The 16,739-nt window shown below is 37.8% G+C and overlaps 1 protein-coding gene across 4 annotated transcripts in view; it reads right to left on the bottom strand.

Moving 5' to 3' along the window:
• The window catches only part of LOC109055114 (plexin-B1-like), a 66,539-nt gene that overhangs the window by 8,991 nt on the left and 40,809 nt on the right, over positions 1–16,739 (bottom strand). For all 4 annotated transcript variants that reach the window (XM_042729341.1, XM_042729344.1, XM_042729340.1 and 1 more), the window contains exons 3-22: positions 15,335–15,514; positions 13,359–13,487; positions 12,943–13,043; positions 12,155–12,287; positions 10,990–11,149; positions 10,297–10,405; positions 9,804–9,912; positions 9,110–9,235; positions 8,766–8,882; positions 8,441–8,531; positions 7,852–8,018; positions 6,236–6,387; positions 5,871–6,137; positions 4,878–5,051; positions 4,401–4,545; positions 3,930–4,166; positions 2,286–2,444; positions 1,184–1,332; positions 922–1,022; positions 55–272 (exon numbers count right to left, since the gene is read on the bottom strand). In XM_042729341.1, coding sequence (XP_042585275.1) covers positions 55–272; positions 922–1,022; positions 1,184–1,332; positions 2,286–2,444; positions 3,930–4,166; positions 4,401–4,545; positions 4,878–5,051; positions 5,871–6,137; positions 6,236–6,387; positions 7,852–8,018; positions 8,441–8,531; positions 8,766–8,882; positions 9,110–9,235; positions 9,804–9,912; positions 10,297–10,405; positions 10,990–11,149; positions 12,155–12,287; positions 12,943–13,043; positions 13,359–13,487; positions 15,335–15,514 — 3,024 coding nt within the window. The remainder of the gene's footprint in view (positions 1–54; positions 273–921; positions 1,023–1,183; positions 1,333–2,285; positions 2,445–3,929; positions 4,167–4,400; positions 4,546–4,877; positions 5,052–5,870; positions 6,138–6,235; positions 6,388–7,851; positions 8,019–8,440; positions 8,532–8,765; positions 8,883–9,109; positions 9,236–9,803; positions 9,913–10,296; positions 10,406–10,989; positions 11,150–12,154; positions 12,288–12,942; positions 13,044–13,358; positions 13,488–15,334; positions 15,515–16,739) is intronic.

Below are 16,739 nucleotides of genomic sequence, written 5' to 3'. Positions count from 1 at the left end.
ATTACACTTTTTCTCTACAGGAAGCTAGTGCCGAAAACAAGGCGCTGCACTGACCCGTATAAGGAAGAGTCTGTTGTTGAGCAGGTTGTTGAGCTGACCCAGACCCTGCTCCACTGTCTGTCTGCGAGAATCAGGCAAATCCAGATTCTGACTCAGCGGCGCACCCTTCTGGCCGGGGAAGAAAACACGCTCTGCATACGTGCGGTAATCCAGAAAGGGGATGCCAGGACCACCAACATCACTGCTCAAATCCATCATCTCTGTCATCAGATCTGGAGGGCAGGAAGAAGTCAGTTTAATGGTGCATGTGATGGATATTGTTAATCGAAAAGTGTCTCTCAATTTGCATGAATAAAAAGTGCATGCCATTAGTGCAAGCTGTCATTTTTTTTTATTAGCAGAATAACCGTCTCAATAAAGTTAGAAAAAAAAAAAATGACCCAACATTTAGCATGGTAACCATATTGCCTTCCCAAAAATCTATTGTAACTGTTACTAAAATAAAATTATAAATTAAAAATTAAAAAGTAATAAAAATAAACAATACTTATTTTATATATACATATATATATATATACACACACACACACACACACACACACACACACACACACACACATATATATATATATATATATATATATATATATTTAATATTGTAAAATATTTAAATATTTAATACTTTTTAATAAATTTATTATTAGTTATATTTTTTAGAATTATCATATAATTATATATTATACATATTTTTATACATGATAAAATAAATATATATTATGTCTATATTATATATATATATATATATATATATATATCTATATATATATATATATATATATATATACAGACAGACATATAACTAATGTTTACCATGGTATATTATAGTTAAGATAAACTGTATGGATGAACAAAGTGCCATACCAGTGAACTCTTTCCTGCACTGGTCTCCAACATTTATCTCCAGAGTCTCCAGCTGCACCAGAACCTTTTTATAGTCTCTCAGAGCTTGTTTACTCTTCCGCCTTTACAAACAGAGAGCGAGAGCAAACACAGGGTTAGAGCGCTACCCTCCACAAATGGATACCATTAGAATTCTCTCTGAGTGCTGGATGTGAGTTCACGGCTCATCGTCATGACGACAAGCCCAGAAAGGCGAGGAATCTGCCATCTGAATTGACTCTACCTGTACATGAGAATGATAACCAGCACGATGAGAACGACCACCGCGGCCCCCGCTGCCAGACCGATCTGAGCTGCCAGAGGCACCGATGAGTGTGAATCATTGTCATACTCCACTGGACCCAAGTCAAACGCCAGGCTTCCCATTAACACCTGAGTGACACACACACACACACACACACAGATGTTAGCATGTGATCGTAAAACAAAGACACTCACAATTCTAAGCAGGTGTGATACAACACAGCACGAAGCAATAAATTACATCTTTTTAAAGAGACGGGTTCCAGGCCGCAGTCGGTAGTAAAAACCTCATTTTCACCGCAGAGAAAATTATTTTAACAATAACGCATAAACCATTCAAGACAGACTATGAGCTCTGAGGCTGTTTAGAGATGATACATGCTCTGAAGAAGACACAAGCCAATGCAATTTTAATTTATTTAAAAGTTATGATTTTAACATGTTATTTGCAATGCTTCATGGAGAGGGATGCACAATATTAAAATTATTTAATTATTTTATAATAATTATTTTCATGTTAAGGCCAATAAATGTTTTACTACTTATTTATACCATTTTGGCTAAATAATATTAAAAAATAAACAAAAAAATTAATATTTTGAATGTTTTATTTATTAATAAATGTAAGTAAAAAAAATTGTTTTAAAAGTGAATCTAATTTGAATTCTAATGCATTTAAAATAATTTTCATTATAATGCAGAGTATTAAATGTTCATTTTAATGTGTGCTAAAAGTTACATTTAACTGTGTCGAGATAAACTTTTAAGTTAGTAACTTTAAGGGAATATGGCTCTAATTCTGAAGAATTTCTTTGAAATCCTTGTGGAAAAACATTTTAAAAAACAAAGTCTGTTAAGTCTGTGCTTTATTAAACATCAAAAACATTCTGATTGGCTGTGATTTTGTCACTTCATGAAGTGACACTTGGAAAAACTGTGTGATGCTCAAAACTTGTCATGTTACACTCATCCAGACTGTATTTGACAACTGAATCAGAATAAAAAGAACTTTTATTTATATTTAAAACTTAAAAAAAAACAAGCCATGTAACAACTAAAGATGACACTGGATACAGACTGACCTTCAGTGTGGGTAAGTCACTGTCGTCCAGGGCGAGAGGCTGTTCCTCAGGTGGTTCACAGTACAGGTGTGTGTTATCCAGAGTCTTGACATCACACTCTTTGTCCCCGAGCCGGGCCACAACTTCCTCTTTCCTCATAGCCAGGGTCAGTCCCTTACCTTCAGACACAAAACACACATCCTCAGCAACCAAACTACTGTTTTTGGTGCACAGGTGGACTTAAAGTGGAACTAAAACTACTAAAATGTTTACTTAACTGAAATAAAACAAAAAAATAATTAATATGTTTGATTAATTGAATTCTGTTTTTGGTGCAAATAAAATATTAGATGAAAATCTAAATTTACAAATGTTGCCTTGGCAGTTTAACTGAAATAAGTTTATTTCTTAAAGGTGCTGTATGTAGGATTGACACCAAGTGGCTGAACTAGGTATTGCAGTCCAAATTCAAAATATTGGAAGGTTTTTTTTTCACCCGGCCCCTCCTCCTCAGCATGCAGGTTGCCAGATTGAGACACAAATGGGAACGAGCGCACTTGACGATGAATGAAATGAAATGCGTTGTGTTTTCTGGCAACTGGCAACCCGGGTGCTGAAATACATTTGGGTAAACTGGCAGTGGGCGGGTTTCACAAACCAAAACAGAGACCGACATTCCAGTCGAACTTACATTTTCAAAGGAGAATAACTGACAGTAGCACTGTTTTTCAGATAAACAAGTTTGTTAACTTTGCATGTTTCTTAAATATCTGCAAACATATTATGGTATTTTTATGTTTTAATAAAGTCAAAATCTTACACACAGCACCTTTAAAGAAGCACTGAAATTACTAACTTAAAATAAATAAATATCTGAAAAACAAATTCATCAAAAATTAGTCATATTTAAAAGAACAAAACCTAAGAAAAAAAATACAGAAACGTCATACAAATACAAAAAATTAAAGCAGTTAGTTGCTATATATATTTTTTATGTTAAACTATATGGCACCTAACTGAAACACACATATACGCTGTACATCTCTGGCACTCAACTCTTCATTATGACTGTTCCCTGTGTTCGACTATTAATATAAGAACTGTTCCTATTAAATAATTTTTGTTTAATACAAGCTGTAGTTTCTTTTTTCTTTTTGCCTGAAAAATTTACAATCATCCCAATAAACAATCCCAATCATCAAAATAAACAATCATCCCAATTGTTGCAAGTATAACAGAAATGGACACTTGCAAACTACATTGCATCAACAATTCAAGGGCATTATAGACCGTTCATTTACCATTCATGTGAGAGAAAAGTCTTGTAATGAAGCATGCCGTTTATTTGCAGTGATGTGATGCCATTTGCATGTCATATTTAGAAAGAGACGCAGTAGCACTGATTCACTCGCGTTGTTTCACAGCCTAGCAGAAAATCTCAAATGACTGATTTGATCTTTTCATCTGTTTGGATTACTTTGCTCATTCAACCTATATGCTAGTGAATAAATGTTTGTGGGAATTTCTATTTCTATAAATATTTATATAATAGCTGATAATTTTTTGATGCATTTTTGTTGAGCTGTAATTTTGTGATAATTTTGTGTTATTTTTATATGTCTTAAAATAATACAACAAAACAGAATCACACAGAAATGCAAGCACCTCTACTGCCAGGACTCCTCCAGGTTTGAATCGGATGGGTGTTCCTCGGGACTCACTGTTGAGCTGGAATAAGTCTGGGTTTGGGTGGTATGTGAACGTCTTGTTCTTGATGCTGGGAAAGTCGATGTGCACATTGTCCATCTCGAACCACACTCGCACTATCCTGGATTTCGGCTCCACCAGAGGGCTCTTGCAAATCATCCTCTCCGAGGTCACATTGGTGCACAACTCCTGAATCTGAAGACAAAAAGAAACTACTGCACTACTGCACCTCCGAGAACATTTCCTTTCAGGCTTTCGGAGTGTGAACAAGTTCAAATTTGGTCAAGTAAATGATTAAACTGTCTCTGAATTAATATTTGAACCTGTGAGAATGAATCAAATGTATAAGTCCTGCTTGCATTAATTTTGAAAACCAATTCTGTTTGATATGTAAAATTGGTTGAACAAAATCTGTGAAATGAGTTTTACCATAACCAAGGGATTCCTGACAGAAACATTGGTGTGTCGACGTCTTCTGACTTCGGACCTCTCTCTAGGCTCATAAGAGACTGACATCTTCGGCTGCTGAACCACATTCAGGTTTTGGCCGGTCACATATATAAGACGCCCACCCCTAAATTTCAATTAAAATAATCTCATGATGTAGATGTAGAAGACATGAGATAACTATAACACAATTTATGTCTGTATAAGTTTCTTCTGTTGAACACACAAAAAAAAGATATTTTTAAGAATGTTGGTAACCAAACAGTTGATGGTAGCCATTGACTTGCATAGTATTTTTTTATATTATAGAAGTCAATAGCTACCAGTAACTGTTTGGTTACCTACATTCTTCTATGTGCTCAGATAAAGAAACTCATACAGGGATGGAACAATGTTAGGGTGAGTAAATGATGACAGAATTGTCATTTTTATGTGACTATAAGACTTGAGCGCACATACCCGTAGAAACTCTCCATAGGTGTTGCATCAGTAATCACTGGGTCTTCCATATAGCTGAAAAGAACACTTTCCAAAATCCTCTCGGCTTTTCCAAACACTACTTTAACTGGCACTCTTCCTGTTTGATTGGAGTGACTGGTGCGACAAATCAGCCATGTGTCACTCACTTCATTGCTTATAGAAAAAAAGGAAAAGAAAACTTAGACAAATGGAACTTGCAGCATCTTTTCAGTGAATTGCATTCACATTTTGTGTCAATAAACAGATGATATCAAGTGCTGCAGGAATGACATCTTTGTTGGTTGAACCCCATAAATGAGTTAACATTTTAGCACTTCCGGTTCCTTCGTCCCAAAGTCAATGGATTTTGAAAAAGGCTTTTAGTTAAATGCCTGAAAAAAGGTCTGTGGTGAACAAGCTCAAGATATTTTTGTTTTATTCTACAATATAAAATACATCAATTATACCACACTTGTGATTTTTTAAAGCCTCAACTTTCTTGAAAAAGGCAGTTGCTAACAAGTGGCTAAATGTCATTCCAAAGGTTGTTGAGGACATTAAGAGTCATTACATCAAAAATAGAAACTCATCTACTCACCAATCCACTTTTACTGCTTTCTTATGTTTATAATTTCGCTCTTGCAAAATACTCTAACTCAAATTTTCAGGAAAAATGTTTGGAAAAATGAAAGAAGCTTAATAGTAGTGACACTGAAGTCAAGCAACCACGTTGTGGTCTGTCTATAGCCTTTTTACTTCTGCCGATTGTATTTAGGCTTCAAAATTAAAAAGTTGTGTTCATTTGTAAAGATAACCATGATTTACAAAACATATAAGAAACTAATTTTGCTCACAGAGCTTAATTTCTACAATAAGTCAAAAACCAATGGAAAAATGCAATTGTTTTTTTTTTTCAAGGGAACCAAGGTGATGATAACTTCTGGGTTGGCCTATAAAATTACGTCAACGCTGCAGTTCTCTATTGGCACTTACATGCGACAGGGCTTTGAGCCCAAAAAGGCCTGCAGCCCAGTGATTTGGTCACTTCTTTGTTCTGTTCGTTGTCCCGTCAGGAGCTGCGACCCATGGACCGTTAACATCGTGCCCCCAGCTAAAGGCCCTTTTTCCGGTACAATCCTGCTCAGCTGTGGATTCTGATATGAGAATGTCTGCTGGGACTCTCCTTTCTCTGAACCTCCGACGGTGACGACGACCGGTCCGGCTATGACATTTGCGCAGGCCTGGAGCTCACACACAATACTGAAAACAAAACCAGAATTGTGCACACATGAAATCTGACGCTAACTTGTCATCTTCTTTGGTGCACTAAAACAGTCAATTTAACAGAAAAGCTGTACCTGGTGGAAATGCGATAGGCTTCAGGCAGAGGTGTGCAGGTCACCCCTGCCACTGTAACTCCTGCCTGGATGTCCTGGAAGCTCTGACCCAGATTCGATCCCTGGATAGTCAGCAGGATGCCACCCTCCAGTGGCCCAGTCAGCGGCTCGACCTGCCCACAGATAAAAGTTTGAGAAAATAACTCTTTAACATTTAATTGACTGTTTTCTAATATAACCTGGCACGTTGAACTTAACACATATTGTAACGTACAAAACACACAGAGTGTCGTTTATAAATATGTGTTTGAAGACCAAAATTAGCACCCACCAAGCGTTGTATGTGACTAATGGTTAGTTTGCAAAGTAAGTGAAATTACCATTTTTTAGTAACAATGGTAGGTTTAAATGGCAATGCAATAACAAAAGTTTAAGCCTCACAGCTTTTAATCTTTCAAAAGCTACGTGAGCGAATCAAATCAAAGAGACACTATGCCTAAATTTGTTTTGCAACTCCACGCCAGAGATATTAGACCCAGTCTCTGCAGAAAATATCTGTTTGGTCTGATACCTAAAACCAGTTAACACTGCATTTTGTCTGATACCCAAAACTCTATTAACGGTCTTATAGTACATCAGCCCAAAAGGTTGACAGAGTAAAGTTTAATGAATGATTTCTTCTCTTTTTTTAATGACTTGGCACAAATCCAACAAGTGTTGTTATATCAAATTGCTTCCCATTATTCCATAAAAACAAAAAACAAAAATATTCCATTGTTTCTAAAAAGAAAAAAATAATTCTTCAGATTAAACAACACGCATTGCAACTGCAAATTACATAAGTAATTAAAAAAATTAAAGTTATATTAATGTTGTTATATACATATGTGCATTTAAATAAAAATATATATAATATAAATTTTGTTATATATGTGTATATAAAAATACAATATATAAAATAATAAATGTTGTTATATATGTATGTGTATATAAAAATACAATATATAAAACAGATTTTAAAAATGTCAAATGATTAAATGATCAATTCTTTGAATATTTAAATGATTAAATATAAATTATTTAAGAAATGGTTAATTATGAATGAGAATTAAAGAAAGAAAGCAAATTGAGAAAATAAAACAATACAAATGTATGGTTGTGCATTTGAAGCTACACACACACACACACACACACACACACACACACACACAGACAGCGATTGCTACTGAACACTCAAACTAGATCCTTTAGATCCTTCAACACAAACTGTACACTTATGAAAAGATCAGTGACTGTTCTGACAGCGTTTGCCTTCACGCTGACATTTATACAATCGGGAGAAGCTTTTATCCAGAAGTATATGCTTTACCAATTCATGCATTCCCTAGGAATCAAACCCATGACTTTGATGTTTTGAGACAGCTGATACACTGACAGGTTTATGATTACGCAAAAAGAATAAAGTAGCATTACGGTTTGCTACAAATCCTCAAGAGAAAAACTAAAGCTAAATTAATTCCATTGATTTGCCAACAAAATACATCTTTAAGGAAAAAACACAAAATAAGTTTCATGATTGGTGATAAATTTTCTCAATTCACCCAAACAATTTAATTTTGCACCATGCATATGTGTACCTCAGTAACTACAGGAGCAGGACAGGTGTCCGTGGTTCCACTGGTGCAGGATTGGTTATACACACAGCCGGGGGTTTCATCGGCACACCACACGCATCCGTAATTGGCAGCAACCGCTCGACACTGGCTGCAGTCGGACTGTCCCACTGAGCAGTCATACAGCTGCACTGTTACACAGACACACACGGATCACAGTGAGCTCACAACCAACAGACACAAAACTGTTTCTAGCTGCTACAATGTTTCACTTGTTGCTGTGTGTGATTCACTGGTTGTTAGACATGGTGGAAGTTGATCTGTCTGTCTGGTTTTTAAAAAACAACTGGTATATTTATATACGCCATAATAATTAAATATTAGCTTTATGTTGGGACCCTGATCATCCTCTGGGCTTTATTCTGTGATGGATGTACATTATATGTATTTTTTTTAATGTATATATTTTGTTTTTAATGACATATTTTACATGCATTTAAGTCAAGCAAATTAGTAAGTACATTGCTAACAATAAGAGTTAATTTTATTATTTTTGAAGATGCTCACTGGACTGCCACTGAATGAAACATGCAGAAATGGTCATGGTACTCACAGCGGAGATGTGGTGCTGTGTCTATACGCTGCATCCCCCATTGCAGATATACAGGAGCGGAATATTCAAACTGCTTTCCTGAGTACTGAAACTAAACACACACACACACACACACAAAATCAATGTATAATCAGTCAGGTGCATGCAGACAAATTATGTGTGGCACCATCAACAAATCCATATTTGAATTGCTGTGTTTTTCTGGCTGGTGTCATAAATTACAGCTATTATCAGTGCAGACGTCACACGCACAGGTCTATATTAACTGCAGCGGCTGTGGCGTAATTTGATGCTGCGATAAATAAATGGACGCTATTAATATCACCTGATGAGTGGCACACTTGAACACATGCGTCCCCGTCTCTTTGCTGCGGTCCAACGTGGCCGGCAAGCGCAGCTCCTGGCCTTCGATGACCAGCACGCAAGCATAATCTTTCTCATCCTGTTTAAAATATCACACAGCATGTCACACAATCAAATGCTAATCACGAGCCGTCTCCAACCCCCTTTCTCATTCCACATGCATTATCATAAATGAGTTCACCCAGACCCTCCCAAACACCGGGGAGTAATGGCCTTTTAAAATGCACAGCCATGAAACGTCAAGGCCAACATATTGACTCAGGCACAATGGATGAGGTGGGATGATAAGCGGCAGATGAGCATCACCTCGAATATGTCCAGGTTTTTGCCCTGCAGAGAGAGCTCAGTGTCAAAGCCAACAGGAACCAGAGGGAAGCTCTGCAGGGCCCAGACGCAGGGGCAAGAGTCGGGCCCACGGGGCATTGACTGCTCCTGTTCACAAGCACACACAAAATGAGAATCTCAGTGAGGGCAAGGGCTGGTCAGATAAGGAGAGAATTTTCAGTTTAATGCAAATGATCTGTAGAAGTTGCGATATGATTGAACGGACCAAATTTAGACATGAATGCATGTTTTCTGCAACAGTGTTTTAGACAAACACTATCATTTTTCCAAGAATAGTCATGTAATTTAATCACGACAGAAATTCCCAAAGAAAAAAATGTTTTTGGAAGAGTAAAAATTGGAAGGGGAACATGGTATATATTGTTAATATTGTAAACTACTATTGAAAATACTATGGTGCACTGAAATAAACCATGGTTCTGAATACATTTTCAACCCACTACTGAAAATGATTTGGATTTATTCCCATTTTAGAAGAAAGAATTACTGATGACCTCCAAGTATAATAATAATCATTTATTTTGACCTTGAGAAAGAAAAAAAGATCACTATACATATTATGACAGGTCGTCACCTCGCTGACTGTCTGTAATGGTCGCATTTAGCGGTCAGGAGAGGGTAAAGCCCTGGGGGAGATAAGAGGGCCAACACTTACCCTGCTGTTATAGATGATGTGCTGACGAGGGCAGCTCTTATCATGAGTGCAGAGCTCATCCTTCACACACCAATGACACGGCCACATACTGCTAACACACGCCATGCACCTGCAGCAGATCACATATGATAGGATGAATGTGAAAATGTATGTTATTAGTGAACGGTCAATACATGGGGCCATATATAAATCTACTCAAATTATAATGTTAGTCACGGTTGCACTGAACATAGTCGTATTGCAGCTTTTCACTAATCTTCCACCCTCTCGCTGAGACTGATTTATGGAGTTATAAAGAGAGAAATCCAGAATCCCTTTGACTGTAATATATCAACAAAATGAAACAAGAATTTTGAACCTGGCTTAATCCAATGTTCAGATTTCTGTTCTGGAAATGTATGCAAATTAGTGCTTACTTCTGTAAAGGTGAACTGTTGTGTAGAAGCATGTTTACATAGTTCAACTGCTTAATCTTGTGTGCATATATGCTTACGGCGAGGTTGCGTTGAGTCGTCCGACTGCTTTACAATCATAAAAGGTGATATTTGTATGAGAGATGATCACGTCTCCAAACTTCAGCGCCATTCGTACAGATACGTGATCTACAAAAAACAAATATCAGCAAATGACATAACCAACAATATTTAAAACTTAAAACTGTTTTGACCTAGATTTTCCACCTTGAAATGTGAGTACTCATATTTAATATTTAACCCACCCTGCACAGTAAATACTGTACATCTACTATATACGCTAGAGAGATGCACAACTCATTGTCAGGATCTGTATAAGCTTTAAGTACATATTCCCGAGGGATTGACATTTTCTAGTTGCACAGGAGATAAGATAATACCCTACGTCAAAGTAATCCCTGTAACCCAGATTCAATGTCAGTAAAATCAAATGAAGTGTCTTTAAATATCTGCAAATCCATGCCATCGCACATTCACCACATGCATGCAAACGTATTCTAAGAAACTAGTTATCGCCGCATGTGCTTGTGCAGTTAGATAAAACCAAGATAGAGAGTTTCAGAATAAAAGAATAATAAAAAAAAAGTATTCTGAGTGTAATAGAAGCATGTTTTCTTGAAAAGAAATGGTTTGGGTTTCATTCCCCTCAGCTCAACAAGTTGGTTGCTGGGATAAAACTGTCTTGGCAATGCGATGGTGTCAGCGTGGCTCACCGTTGCCTGGCGGACTCGGGGGGAGCTGCTCTGGAGCCGGTGATTGACATGTGATTCTGTTCTCCATGACAACCGCAGGCTGAGCAGCCAAACTCCCAAAAGCGCAAGATAGAGACTCATCCTTTGACAAGACCGGCAACTGTAGAACTGTGAAAGAGACCTTGAAAGCAGAGAAGAAAAAAGACAGATCAGACATTTAATGGCCATTTTAAGAATGTGCAAGGCCATGGTTGGTGTTGTGAATGCTAATAAGAGATACTGTCGATACTTTTGTTTGGATGCTGGTGAGGATTTTGTGCTTTGCTTGTTAAGACCAAGGTTTTCACTCTATGTAACCGTCTGTTAGTATTGCATAAGCTGAGATCTGCTGCTAACTGGTCAGTGCTGTAGCAAACCTACAATTCCTGACACCTTATAAGAATGTTACTGTGCTGTTGAAGACCTTGAGCACAGTGTATTGATGCATTTACAAATGAAGCAGGAATTCGAGATGGGCATATCAAAATTCTCTTTAAAAAAAATTAAACATAGCCAAGAGCCTTTTAGTTTGCAGTGCAACCTTAAACATCATCTATTTACTATTCTTAGTCAGATGCAAATGCACTCTATAAAGCCTTTGATTCGAGAAACATTTGGATATGTTGGTGCAAGATGAGGCATCAATATTTGGATCCATTCTCACAGAAGCAAAACAATCTATATTTTCCCCCTCTACATGATAAGCTCTAATCTTAATGGCTGGGTTTATGCATTTTCCAGGAGTCAGGAAGCAACAAATATCCCTTAAGAAGTAGTTTGTCTATCCACACCAAAAGCAAAGATGCTCTGAAGAGGCACAATATGAGCTGAGCATATCCGATGTTTAAATTAGAGTTGAGAAGCAGGATTCGGTTCAATGAGATTTCACCATAAAACCCCAAAACTGACAAAGTGTTGCTTATTGCAGCCTTTTTAAGAATAAAACTCTGATAAAAATGGAAGAGATAGCTTTGACTGCTTTCTGCTTAGTCACATCATGCCCGGTTAGGCACTTGTGTTACATGTCAGTCAGGGAGTCGCTTCCTGTCTAAGTGGGCGGCTCTTGGCTAAAATAGTCTGCAGTGAAGACTTCAGACTATAATGTGACAGCAGAGAGTGGGAGGTGATCCGGTATGAGGGTTTGTACCTGTGTCTGCTCTTCTCTGCTCAGGATGGAGGGTTGTAGACTCTCTATGGACACACACTGGCGCTCACGGCTGTAGCTCCAGATCCAGTGGTGAGGCTGAGCGTGCCGTGTACAGTCCATCTTCCTTGTGCATCTGATACACGAACAAACAATGAGATAAGGGTCTGCTGCTTAAAATGTGTGATTTCAGCAAGATAATCAAAACCAAACAGATGTTTTATTAGCCGTTACAAGCTGTTCTGGAAAAGAGGACGGGGAGCAGCAGCTCATTTGCATTTAAAGAGACATGCTCTAATACAGCGTATTTCTGCTTCCACTCAAAATACGCATTTTCAAAATGATATAATACATGATCTGTGGGGTATTTTGAGGTGAAACTTTGCAGACACATTCTTGGGACTCCTGAGACTCATATTATATATTGTAAAAAGGGGCATAATAGGTGCCCTTTAATGCAACCTTGCTGAATAAAAGTATTAATTTCTTACCGACCCCAAACCTTTGAATAGTAGTGTAGTATTAAATTATAGGCTCATATTAATCCATAGAAAAATCCCATAACAAAAAGTGTTAATAAACATCCAAAACAGTTGAACCGGTAACGCAACTGCTGTTCTTTGGAAGCAGAAGTCGTTGAAGATATTATGAATATCTAAAATGATCTATGTAAATGATCTCCATATGATTAAATGCAATGTTTATGTAAAGCGAGGGGTGCGGCCTGATGGGAAGGGAGTGTTGAAAGAGCAGGCAGTGATGTATAACAGCAGTCAGGTGAGCTCAAGTACCTGCCCTCCAGCAAACACCAGCCGCAGTAGGGATCTCTATTAGACAGACAGGAGTGGCAGTCTAAATGCTTCTCACACTGAGCGATATGGAGCTTTGTAACCTGAAACACACACAAATCAGAGGCCCTGAGCACCATTCTCACATTGGATACTGATAAAACGCAAGAGGACGCAACTTTTGCATGAGCGAACAGTGTGAAAACAATCTCCGATTCTGATTGGCTGGCAAGACGAATCCACCGGCAATTACTCAACAATGCAAAAAACAAAACCAGATTTTCATCTCGAGAAAAAATCTGTCATTCAAATGATGTTTGTCAAAGTAAACATGTAATCTCTCCTTTGAGAGTAGAATGTGACAGATGTCCTTTGTTTCAGTAGCTGGTAGTTGAAAGGAAGTTGTTCGTCTCTTGTACCTTTCTTTCAGTTAATACGTAGACGTTTTGTTTGGTGGAGTCCAACAACAGGTCAGCGTTAATGGGACTCTCTGCATCCACCTCCACTGTGTCATATTTAGTACCGGTACCATTTGCATGCAAGAACACCTGCAATAAAAATAAAGGGACATGAAGCACAACTTACCAAAACAAAGCACATGATTTAAGTTATCACTCATGTCTGTAGAACAAACGCTGCAGGGCACATTATGCTCTCAAGTTGAATACTTATAATTAGAAGTTTATTCAAAAGCATGAACAAAAGCAAGCATCGCTAATCAATGCTTTCCATACATATGCATATACAAAAGACACACAAGTTGGCCACAAAGCTCCAGCGAGATGCAATCTCAGCAGGCCGGTGGGTTTTTCAGCATCTTGCACGCAGGGGAAGTGATACCGTGGGCTGTCTGTGATAAGTTCTGCCTGAGGAGAATTTTGGGCGGTAAACAAGCTGCTGTTTAAGAGTTTCGCCGTTAATATTTCATACAGTACCAGAGGGGATTGAAGGAAAAAAAACTCCAAGTGCGACTCCCACCACCCCTATCAGCCGACCCAGAGCGCACCGCATGTGACCGGCTCCCTTGGGATCGGTTCTCCCCAAGGCACTTGCAATAAGCATTCAGAACATGTCCTCTCATGCTGATGAGGCAGCCGCTCGCACACAAACACACACACTCCCTCCTGTATGCACACACACAATCACACCACCTCCGGGCCAGACTGGGCCAGCCATGAGCTGTAAATACCCTACATTCCCAGATTGAAAGTAGGCAAAATTGGCAGATCAAAATATATTCGTCCCTAAAAATGGCAAAAATATATTGTGATAGAGCAAACTGAATGTGATTCCCAAGTCTGAATAAATGTTGCACAAGGATCTTTTGCCTGAAGGATCTTAAAGGAATAGTTCATCCAAAAAATAACAACACAAACATTATTTAGTCATCCTCAATGTCTTCAGAAGCCTATAGCTGTTATTTATTAAAAAGCTGAACTGTATAACTTGGCATCAGTTACTATTTCTGAAGCTGAACTTCAATGCCAATTCAGAGGTTTGTCAAAAGTAAAGATTTTCTGTAAAATATGATTTAAATTTAGCTTATTTTTGTCATATGGACCACTTTTATTGTGGTCAACAGGTATGTAGTCATACAAAAAAACATCTGCGTGAAGGATCGTCAAACTTTCGTTCTTTTCCACAGAAGGAATAGTTCTACAGGCTTTGGGATGAATAGTGAACTTAAACGTTAACTGAAACAAAATCCTAGTTTGTCAAGTATAAGAGTTGCTCATTATGCATTTCTTTTCAGCTTCCATGACTCATAAAATTATTTCTACACTGTTCCACCTCTAAGATCACAGGAGCTTAAGACATGCATGCACTCTCTTGTCCATTTGCCTTTAAATAGGAGCTATAATCCAAGTTCAGGCTAACTGTGACATATCATGTTTTTCTGCTTTTAAAGTACACTGTCTCAATTCCAGTTGCCTTGAACCGTAGGCCTCTAACAAAGGATACAAAAGTGTCCAAACTGCAATCCAATTTTGGCGGCAAAAACTCACTATAATACCTCCCCAAAACTTTGTCCTGATAAATATTGTAACACACTATCTGAACTCTGACTAAACCAACCGATTTTAATAACATAATATTACCATGCTGTAGGGTGGTTTGCTCATTACTGGAGTGTTAGTGCTTAATGACAGATTATGATTACTCCATGTGTTTGCTTTTCAATAAAGGAGTCTTTAATGATGGTAAACAGCCTTTAAAATCCAGTTGATCATGCTGATTTTTCCCATTATGCTTTAGTGATGGATGGTGGCTCTTTAACGGTTAAGGATTTGTGCTGCTAACACAACAATTGCAGGTTTAGCGCCATTAATGCATGATGCAAGATGAAAAAACAGCATGTTTTGCATGGCCAATAATAGGTAAGAGTAAGTCATACCTTGTGCAGCCTTCCATTTTTGTCTCCTAGCAGTACTATGGTGTGGCCAACTTCAGTTGCTGTTGTGACAGCAGTGATGAGAGGATTCCAGGTGAAAGTGGGTGTGGCCTCAAGAGCAATGGCGCTGGCGATGGGGCTGGGTGTGTGTTCACCTCCGCATGGGTACTTAATCAGAGAGTCCTGCACAACCCCAAAAACATAACATTACCTATATCCATCATCAAATATATTTATCATAAACACATTTCATGATTATAGCAAATGGAAAGTAATTAGGGACGGGAACAGTCTGGAATTCTTCATATTAAATTCAAGCTGCAACCTCACAGCTTGGCTAAAACGTGATATTTTGGCACTTTAGAATCAATAGTGGTGCAGCAATGGTGCATGAAAACACTGTCAGTACCGTTTTAGTATGGTGCTCTTTCTGCATTAGTGGAAGAATGCAGACTCTAAACAGAGCCGAATGTCATGAAAACCACTCAGTTCCAGAATATTTAAACATACCGGTTCTGAATAAGAACCCCTTCTCGATTCCTAACCCATAAACTGATTATATGCCACTGCTGACAACTTTATTTACTGCACAGAGGACTCAATTTCTGCCTACCTTTACTGACAGTGACAGTAGGGAGGAAATTATTGGGAGAGAGTTGCAGTACATTAAACCACACTACCAGTCAAAAGGCTGGACACTTGAATCTTCAAAACCATGTGATTTAAATGCTTATGTTTGAATTTATGAAATAGCTTAGGTTTGAATATAAAACTGTACATTTATTAGACAAGTCTGACTTTAAAGTGAAAGAAAAGCTGCCAGTAAATGCCCAGCACACATTACTCCTTCAATAATTTTAAAAAGCATCCAAGGATGCACCTCATTAAGTTTGTTGAAAGAATTTCCGGAGTCTGCAGAGCTGGGATATAGACAGCAAGATGCTCAAATACAAGAGTTTTTTTTTTTTTTTTTTTTTCTCCATATATATTTTTAATGACTTGATTTGGAATAAGATATTGAACCTTAATAATAAATAACAAGAAGGTGTGTCCATACTTTTGACTGGTAGTTTACATGCAATGGCATGCAAGTTTCTAATGCTGTATTTGGAATTCAGTCAAACGATATATAAACAATTTTGGAATTAATGAATGTTAAATGTTTTGGAAATAATGAGGTTTGAGCTAATCGCACAGACAGACAGCTGTGTGCCCACATGCTAACAATACCGAGACAAAAACCCTGAGAGACGACACATTATGAACAATTAATATCCAAAATGCAAGTAGAATATTAAATCGGAGCTCTAAAAACTGGATGAGTACAAAAGTTTCCAAAGTCAACTATGAACATTTGGTTAGCGGCAGAAACATCCTGTCCTTGCTGTGTGCATAAAAAAATCAATAC

Source organism: Cyprinus carpio, chromosome B8, assembly GCF_018340385.1.
Source record: "Cyprinus carpio isolate SPL01 chromosome B8, ASM1834038v1, whole genome shotgun sequence".
Lineage (NCBI taxonomy): Eukaryota > Metazoa > Chordata > Actinopteri > Cypriniformes > Cyprinidae > Cyprinus > Cyprinus carpio.
Note: the sequence above shows the minus strand (reverse complement) of the source record. Positions and strands in the feature narration are given on the sequence as shown.